Source organism: Brachionichthys hirsutus, chromosome 6, assembly GCF_040956055.1.
Source record: "Brachionichthys hirsutus isolate HB-005 chromosome 6, CSIRO-AGI_Bhir_v1, whole genome shotgun sequence".
In the NCBI taxonomy this organism is placed as follows: domain Eukaryota; kingdom Metazoa; phylum Chordata; class Actinopteri; order Lophiiformes; family Brachionichthyidae; genus Brachionichthys; species Brachionichthys hirsutus.
The window spans coordinates 9125042-9135009 of NC_090902.1; the positions used below are offsets into that span (position 1 = coordinate 9125042).

Here is a 9968-nt window from a genome sequence, read left to right on the forward strand (position 1 = left end):
GAAACAGAATGTGCTGCTGGTGATGTCATTCTGCATTGGAGACGTTGCAGCTTTAACGATCCCTTCTGTACTCACATCTTGTTTTATTTCTCTCTCTCTCTCTCTCTCTCTCTCTCTCTCTTTTATTTCTCTCTATCTCTGGCTCTCCCTTTCAGCAGGTGGGACAGTCAAAATGATGCGTAGGAGGTGAAGCGTTGAGCCGTATCGATGGATGTGTTTACAGATACCAGTCTCACATTGATCGTGAAGACTTCGGAACCAGAGAATGCAAATATAGGAGAGAACACAGGTGAAATGATTTCTCTTTTTTTTTCTCCTTTCTTTTTCTCATATTTACATTTACATGTTTTATTTTGCCTTTTGATTCTCCGATCTGTTGTTTGAACATTTAGAGATATTTGTGTGCTGACCTCAGAGCAGTTTCCAAGAATAATCAGATATCTCTTAGAACGGGTGCCCACTGCGACACGGTGGTGCAGTGGGTAGCACTGTTTAATTAATCGCTTGTATGAGTGTGAGCACGTGTGTTTGTCTTTCATGTTGCCCCTCCTCTCGCCCGAGCGACACCCGTGACCCGCAAGACGATGAATGGATGATGGTTTGCTTGAACAAATCATAGGTTGATGAGATTGTTTATCTCACAGCATCTTCAAAATTTAGCACAGATGATTTATTCAGATATTAAAAGGCAAACCATGGAATTAGCATGCTCAAATTTGGTTCCCACCCTTGGCTTAAAGCACTTAAACAGTGTGGAGCATCAAATATGATGGGGCCATTATTGTAGCAAAAGGACTTGAGGAGTTGCGTAACTGCATCTCAATCTTAAGTGTCATCATGGAAATGCACAGACGAATCTGTAAATATGCAGGCCAATCTCCAAATTCTTACATCCTTATGTATTAATGGCAAGAATGAGAAGAGGAATGAAGGGATAGCCGAGATGAGGAAGGTGCAGTCGGGCGGCTTATAAAACTGACTTACTGAAATAGGTTGATTTTTTTTTCAAGTGTTATGTTGCTTGAGCACTGCCCCAGCTGAAAGTCTGACAGCAGGAAAAGAGATGCCTGTTGCAGTCAGATGGCGCTGCTGCTGAGATCAGAGTGCATGTTTGAATGAATACAAGCATGATGAACACACAACCACCAACAGACACGCAGGTTTTTCTACTCCTTGTAAAGGCAGCTTATTGGAATTTGTTGATACAGAACTCTACACATTTACAGATTGGTCTTCCCTTTTACAATTTCACTGCAATCACAAAACCCTTATTGTGCAGCTGTTTATTGAGAGGATCTTTTACGGTTTTGCAATCCGATCGCACACACTCACAGACTGAGATGCAGTTACACAACTCTCCACGCAGTGACACATTGTTTTCATGTCACAGTGGCCCCATCAAACACATCCTGTTCTTTTGAAAAGAAAAACATACGTTTTTATTGTTCTCATCTCTACTCAAGTCAGAAAGGAGGCACGTTCCTTTATCGTGAGCTATCAAAGAGCGAACCTCAACCATCCTCATTCACATTCATCAGCATAAGCAAAATAGGATATGTTTATTTAGAACAGTTTATTCAGATGTTTTTCCCTTCATTTACTTTTTTGAGTTTCCATCCTGTACTCTGCTGTAATTTTTGGTGGCATAACCCACTCATCATAAGGATATTTCCGTGATATAAAGTCCTTTTACCCAATTCTCGTCAGTTTTAATGTGATCCCTTCTATTTTACAGACAACTCATCCACATTAATGTTGCACATTTCTAGCACCTATTTAACCACAATCTACTGTGTACTGCTCCTGAGGGCTATCTCAGTATGGTCAATCCCAGTGAGAGAATAAACCAGATTAGCCCCAGCAATGACCGCTTGTTTGGGAGCCGCCAAGCGTAAACGAGGAAGAATGAGAGGAGGAAAACGAGAGGAAGAGTGAAATAAACTCCACTGCACAGGGCAGCTCTTAAAGAAGGATGGCCATGAATCATGTTGCTGTTACTCACCACTCGTATTATGAACATTCTATACTGACTGTATTGATCCCCCCCACACACACACCTTGCCATTCACAAAATGTCACCTAATGAAAATGAGTGATAGGTGGCTGCAAAACCTCCAGCTCTGCTTTTTATGATTGTAAAAGCCCCTGTGTCATAAGGACACAGACACCGACATGTCTCTCTTCATGTCCATTACTGTGTCCCTCTGATTGGGCTTGTCTTCCTGCAGGGCAGCCTGGCACAGAACAGCTTGGTCTTACCTCAGATGGATCAAGCCCTGACTGTGGTGGCTCGAGAGAGATAGACGGGGCTCAGAGCTCTGAGCGCTAACTGGTTTGGTCTGGTCTAGACCGGTGAGGTGATGGTCAGGGAGGGTGTCTATTGTGGCTGGGCTTGGCAGGTCTGGGAGGGTCAGGAGATCAGCACCTCCTGCCAGCAGCTGGAGTCCTTCCATATGCTATCCAGGTTCTACTCGAGGAGGCCTTCTGACGCAGCTACAAAACTGCTTTGTTAGGGTAATCTTGTGCATGAAGCTTATTTTATTGGTATGTGGTGCAGATATTAAACTCTGAACATTCTGGGTGTTTATCTTGTTAATATTTGCCAACTCAGACATGGTGGTGGCGTTTATGCTGAACCATATCAATGAAGATGAGGCTGCTGATCCCCCTTTGACCTCTAATGTCAAACTTGATTTGTCATCTACAGTCATGGCTGTGTGTGTGTGTGTGTGTGTGTGTGTGTGAGAGAGAGAGAGAGACAGAGTTGGTGTACCTGTCTGACTGACTGATCTGTGGCACATTATGAACAGCTGAAGAGCTAATGGTCCAGCTGGAGACAGATGGCCTCTCGATAGCACTATACCCCAAAGCCAATACTCACACTCTGTCACTCTGCCTCTCACACACACACACACTTGCCTGAACACACACATTCATCCATGCATACACAAACAGTCCCCCTTCCACACTCACGTCTGCACACGTACACGCACGCACGCACACACACACACCAAAAAATAACATACACACTCAGTGGATAGATTGTTGTTAATCTATTATAGACCCTGAGGAAACACATTTTTCAATATGAGTTTTAATGTTTCACAGCAAGTCTGAACAGTCTTTTGGCAACATTACGTGGGAGCTTGTGTTTCATGCAAGCACAGCAGCTATAAAGGAAGTTAATTTCACTCTTTTTGTGGCTTTGCTTCTTTGTAGGGCTAATAAAAGAGATAACTTGTAATTTCTTTTAAATGCACCTTATCTCAGTGTTGAAAAATGACTTGGTAGATTTCAAATGCTGGCATTGTTCACATTTAATTCCACAAAAATTCAAATGAGCGATGGCCGTGCCAGAAAGAACAGTGCAGTTATCATGTACTCCTTCCTTTACGCTCTCTATATATTGAAATGTTGCTCACAATGTAATTAAACAAAACCTCTTATTGTGGGGAAGAGATATCTGTCCAGACACCATGAATGGAGCCTTTTGTCTATTTTCTGCAAATGTGAAGCCAATTTGAAGCTGCCTTAAACTTGCTTTCTGGCTTGCAGGTAGCGAAACCATCGCTTACAAAAAAGATGTGCAATTATGATAATGACTTCTTGTTACTTGATTTATTACCTTTGAAGGGTTTCCTAATGAGTTTATGATTTCAATCACTAGTTCCAAGTCTTTGTCACTACATTAGAATTTTTGCTCTGGTCCTATTCAGATTAAAATCAATGATAAATAGCCGTACTTTTGGGTGCGCCTGCATCGTAATTCATTTGCTACCTGGTTCAGCCTCTTTCTTATTATGTGGTTGTCCATGGTGTCTTTGGTTTGTCAGTCAGATCTTCCCCTTACTCATCCACAACTTACCCTCTCATCAATATGTGGTAACTCCTGGCAATATAATAGCAGCCGTAACACCAGCGAGCCAATTGGTGGCATTTGCCTCCTCGGTTTTTTGTTATGCAGTTCATGCTCTGTGCTGAGAACATGTGTTGGCAACAAGATTGTGTCGCTTATAGGTTGATGGGAACTATAGACAAACATATAGCTGCAATGTTTCTACAACCTCTGACAAGTCGCTGCCTTAACAATGTTCTGACTTTGAGAGGAAGGGCCAGGATGCGTCATTTCCCATGAGTATTTCCTCATTAAGGATGACAGGAGCAGAATTATATGCTTTTAGTAAGACATTGTAGTTGCTTCAGTGTGTTTGCAGGCCACAGACCCAGAGGAAGCCACTTTCAAAAAATTCAACCTTGTTAAATAACTATCATATAATATACATACGGTATTCAAAGATTTCCTTGTCGTCATTGCAGCGATGCTTTGAAGTACCTCAACAGTGATTAGTTCATGCATTCTAACACGTGGAGCACTATTCTTTAATTTTGTTGCACACATAAACCATTAAATCATTGTATTTTTTCCTGCCATGATTTTAAATATGTGTGAGGTGTAGCAGCTTGGGATTGTAGAGGGAGGCAGGTGTAGATATTATTGGTTCTAGAGTTTCCAGCATATGGGCCTGTCGTGTCCCCTGTGCATGTACCTGCCTCCACTGCTGTCATCTAATTATGCAGCGCAAACAAAGCTTACGTGCCTGCTGCCACAAGCCCGCTTCTGTGGGTTTTGATTGTTACTCATCAAATGGATGTATTCACCTGATTAAGACTTTGTCACAATTGACCTGTAGAAAATCACCAAAACCCGCTTTTCAATTTAGTCATTACTGCTATTGTTGTTGCCGATCTGTGTAATTGCTCTTGAGTCTTGTTATGGTGATAGTAAGTCAGAGCTGCATCTGCACGGATGCAAGTGGGGGGGGGGACTATATTCATTTGATCTCTTGTATTCTTCTTTTGGTCGTAAAGGATGATTATATATAATACTATAGTTTCTTGCTGAAGACTAATCTTGGTAAGTCCGTTAATGATGTCCTGGAGAGCCTTTGAATCAAAGCTTTATTTAGACAGTCAGAGCTTTCAGTATCAATTGTAACAGGAGATAAGCTTTTCATTAGTTCAGAACAGCCACCTTCAGCACAATGAGAGACTTTGTTTTTGAGAATTCTGCACTGGTTCCTGCATATGATTAAAAAGAAATACTCATTCTGTTCTAACTAGACGGACAAGAGACTCAATTAGTAAATCACGTACTTCTTGTTTTAAGAATTTGGAAGGATTTTTTTATGCCTGTGTTAATTCTTTCCTTCTCTTGACTTTTACATTTGAACGTCAAACACTAATGAGTAAGAAGTTGTCCCTAACCCAAAATTGACGGTGCTAATATACCTTTAATTAAATCTAGTATCAAAACAGAATTATTCATATTTCAGACTGACATCGCAAAGTCACATTTTGAGCTCTGCGGGTTTAATTGACACTAATTGCATTTCAACTGCAAAGAATGGCTGTCAGAATTACTGCAGAGACCCAATGTGATTTAACTTTAGACTTACAGCTGGAAATGCTGAGGGAGCTGAAGACCTTTCTGTTTCTTTCTTGCAGGGGTATGTGAGCAGAGTGGGGATCTGAGTCTGTGTGGGCTCGTCCATGCTGCTCTCCCTCCATCCTCACCTCCTCCTGCTGCAGAGACTTCACAGCGGACTCGCCCAGCACAGCAGAAGACCACGCCTACGTCACCAAACCTCCCCTTGCCCCTCGGGACTCAGTCGTCTCTGGGCCTGACAGAAGCCCCCTGCCCTCCCCTCAACGATGCTCCAACTGTAGTCCCTCACCTTCACCCCACTCCTACGTCACCCCCCAACCCACCTGCAAGCTCCTGGGGCTCAACAGGAGACAACCAGAAAACGTCCCTGCTGCAGCCTGTCGTCCTTCCTCCAGCAGCCACGATGATGGAGCCTGGCACTGTGTCCGACTTGACAGGGGAATGTCTTCTTCAATCTGCCCGCACCTGCCTCGGCTGCTTCATTGAGACTCGTGATGCGACTCACCCCAATTCCATCCAGAACCCGCCCCACAACACTGACACCAACCCTGACACAGAGACTGGACTAAGTGTAAGGATAGGGGATGTGAGCCGAGAAGACTTTGACTCGGACATTAACAACATCAGCATCCAGTGCCTGAGCCACGCAGGGGAAGCAGTGAGTCACTATGGAGAGCCGCTCCTCTCTGACCAGCTACTTGGCTTTCCTTTACCCAAAGCCCAAGGTGAGGGCAAGAGAGTGGACGGAAACAAACCCACAGACGGCTGTGATGATGCAGAGGATGATGTTACAGCTAAGAACTTGTATGAGGGACTATTACTGGACAAAGTGAGTGGAGAGGAGGTTTTGCTGGCTAATGCCAGTCAGGACTGGGGCTATTTTGAATCTTTCATCAGTGAAAGTAAGATGGAACTGCTGGACCTTTGTTCTAAGAATGAACTATCAGTTAACCTCTTCTCTGAGGAAGATGTTGACAATCTATTTGACGATGAAGATGACGATTCAACTTTAAGCAGTGACGTCTGCTCACTGAAAATTCGCTACGAGTCTTTCCAGGACAACATGAGGGAAAAAACAAATGTGCTTCAGGAGGAGACACAGTTCAACTTTTTCCCCAGTGTGCTGACCAACTGTGTGAAGAAAGAGGAAGGAGCAGGAGTCTTAAAGAGGAGTCCTGAGGAGCTTCAGCTCAAAGCGGATGAGCTAATCCTGGAGACGGGGCAGAATGTAAAAAGTGGGGATTGCAGTGGGAGGAGCCCCCTTGATGGTTCCCAAGGCTCACCCATGTACACTCCCAAAGTCAGCTACCTAATGGATTTTAATTCCACAGAGGAGTCAGGTGAATTCAGTGATGACAGCTCCTGTACTGGCTCCTCCTCAGACACACTGCAGGAGGGCAAATATAAGAAGGGCCACTTAAAGAGACTGCTCAGCCCCTCAAACCCTCTAAACTATGGTCTGCGCTCCAAGAGAAAGGTTCGATATAGCGATGACTACTTGTACGATGTTGACTCGCTTGAGAGTGAAAAGAATGCAGAGAAAAAAGAGAAAGCTGCCTCTGGCCAAAAGAAGGAGGAGGACGTGGACTGGTGCCCCAAAAAACGTCGGAAATCGCATCGTAAAGAGCCTCCAGTGGTCATCAAGTACATCATCATCAATAGGTTTAAGGGAGAGAGACTCATGTCAGTGAAACTCGGCAAGTTGGACCCGGTGAATGCTGCTGTGAGCTTAAACACAGACACAGTGAGCAAATATGAGACGCTGGCTCCTCTAAAGCATTTCTGGCAGGAGAGGCAAAGAGAGAGACAGGAACAGCTGAAGTTAGCGGCCAGAGATCGACAACAACGTGGCTTTCATCTAAATGGACGGCGTCATCGCCCTTTTAATTCCAGTCATCCCAAAAGAAAATACAAGATCGCAAACAGGCTTAAAGTTCGGAGAATTCACACTGTGGAGCAGTCAGCAACTGCGCAGGGATCTCCTTTCTCCGATCGGAGTCACGGAGGTGTCAGTAAAGAGGAGGCCACCCCCACGGTAGGGGGGATAACAACAGCCACAGGCCTCCCAGAGACATTCGACGTAGACTCGATCACATACCCAGTCACAGCCAAGAGTCGCTCCCAGGAGAGGGAGGAAAGGGAAGGAAGGAGATTGGGAGAAAATAAAACAGTCAGGATAAGGAAATTCAAAAGTGAAGCCAGACTGAGGAGCAAGAAAATGAAAGACGCAGGAGAGGAGAGAAGAAGTGCGGCAAATGAAACGGGCGCCTGTGCTGCCGCGGTACAGATTGAGGATACTGCTGCTGGGTTAGAGGAGGCAGACATTAGTCCAACAACAGTCAAACCCCATATCTCTGATAGTACAACCAGCGTTGAGACATCTGAGGAGAAATTGCCCACGGACTCATCCACCTGCTCTCCTGACAAAGCTCCTCCCTCGGAGGATGTGGAGGCTGATGTCCCTGTCATCCCAGGGGGTTACCTGCAGACCCTGTTGGATGCTACAGAGTCCTCTGGTGCAACAGCAATTCCTTATTTCCCCCAGCAGCCCCCTAGGCAGCAGTATCCTCTGGGGCTATCCCTAGAGGAGAAACAGTTTTCTTCTCTGCAGCTTGCTCAGAGCTGCGTCCTCTCCCCTCCGTCTGAGTCAGAGCTCCAGCAGTCTCCCCAAAACTGCCCCAGCTTCCCACAGATGTGGCATCCACAGCTTTGTGCATCTCACAGCCAGAGCTTTGGGCCTGATACCCCAGAAACGCCCATCTTACCCAACAACTTCCCAGCTGCTGTGCCCCTGAATGACAGTTTGCCAGTGTCTAACTACAGCCAGCTGAGCCCTGAGGGTGATAGGCTACTTTATGAGAAGAACTACCTGACTGAGACTGGGCTGCAGCCTGGGGCAGATCTGCAAGTGTGCCAGTCTGGCTGTGTGGAAGGCCAGGTACAATACCAGAGAGGGTCCCTTTGCACAGACAATGGTAGGCTCATCAGCTATGACTCAGTGGGTTCTCTGTCAGCCTCTTCCAGCAATTACAGCTCCCTCAGTCTCAAGTCTTGCGAGCGAGAGGGTGAGGAAGAGGGCCGGGACAGCTTCTTAGCTCATTGCAGTCCTAAAGTGGTGATTCAGCAGAGTGTGGATGCCCTTACCCCACTCAGGGAGTCCTCAGACCTGCTGGACATCTCCAACTTCACCCCAGACAAGTTTAGACACTCATCACTGTCAGAGCTTTCCCCTCCCGAGACCCCTAACCTGTCCCCACAAGTGGTGGGGGGACGTGATATGAAGATGGCGGGGAATGTCGGAGAATACCAGGAAGTAAATGATATGACTTTGGATTGCAATAGAGAAGTAAAGTGGAACTGTGACATTATGCAGCGACAAGAGCACACAGCAAATACATACACAGTGGAAGACAGCCAGTTTCCATTGCACAACTTTAACAGTCAGAATATGTTATCTGTAGATAAAAAGGCGCTGGGCGCTACGGAATTTGACGATCAGACTGGTGAGGTTTTGGCTGGTGAGAAAAACATTAAGTCAAAGAGGAAAGGTAATTGCAAACAGGCAGCTGCCGGACAGAGCCCAAAGAAGGTTCGGGCTCCCAGAACTCCAAAGTCAGAGAAGGTCAAGACGCCCAAACAGAACTCTCGCTCCACCAAAAAGATAAAGGCCATGTTAGAAGGCAAGGCTGCGAAGAACCAGCCTGGTGGTTGTGGCACAGGCATGACTGATAGTAGCAGCACCGGGGACTGGTCTGTTGCCGGCTGGTCAGAGAGCAACAGCCTGGTTGGGGATGACCAGAGAGAATTTGAGGAGCCCTCCAATATTCTTTCCAACATTGTATCTGGCATGGCTGAGGTCCAAAGGTTCATGATGGCTTCCATTGAGCCCCTATGGAATCCTATGTCTGAGGCATGCATGCCCTCTGAGGCCAACAGCCTCAACCTAAAGACCCTCAAAATCCTGGCAGGCACAGAGGCTGACCTGAAGAAAAAGGGAGCTGTGCTAACAGGGACTGGGAAGGGCAGGAAGCCGGGGGGCAAGGGAGGAAAAAATCAGGCCAAATTCAACCCCACTCATCCCTTATTCCCCCAACTCGCTCTGGGCTGTAACATGTTTGACAAACCAAACTTTATTAACCCTGGGCCTGCACACAAAAAGCTGTACCGTCACAAGACCAGTGCAAAGTTCCCACGGATTGAGACACTGAAGGGGAAGCGAGCTGAGAGAGACCCAAATAAGGACATAGCACTGATGAGCTCTTTTGAGAAACTGAGGTAATATTTTGTTATCAGCTGCTGTTGCACCCCCTTCTCACTCTCCCCCATCACCTATTCATCCCTCCCTCCCAAGCATACCTACACTGACGCTATGCCAGAGCTGCATGAGTACTATGTGCCCCTTGACTACTCCCACTTCCTTTTAATTCCCCCACCCTCCCCCAAGAAGAAATTAATATCTGCATGAAAAACTTCTTGTACTTTGCAAACTACCTATTGAGTGATTGTGTCAAGCTTGATTGAG

At 45.8% G+C, this 9968-nt stretch overlaps 1 protein-coding gene across 1 annotated transcript; it reads left to right on the plus strand.

Moving 5' to 3' along the window:
• Window positions 1–207: 207 nt before the first annotated feature.
• nexmifb (neurite extension and migration factor b) lies at window positions 208–9725 on the plus strand. Its single transcript, XM_068740817.1, has 2 exons — window positions 208–289; window positions 5506–9725. The coding sequence occupies exons 1-2, from the start codon at window positions 208–210 to the stop codon at window positions 9723–9725; spliced, it is 4302 nt and encodes a 1433-aa protein (XP_068596918.1).
• Window positions 9726–9968: the final 243 nt, after the last annotated feature.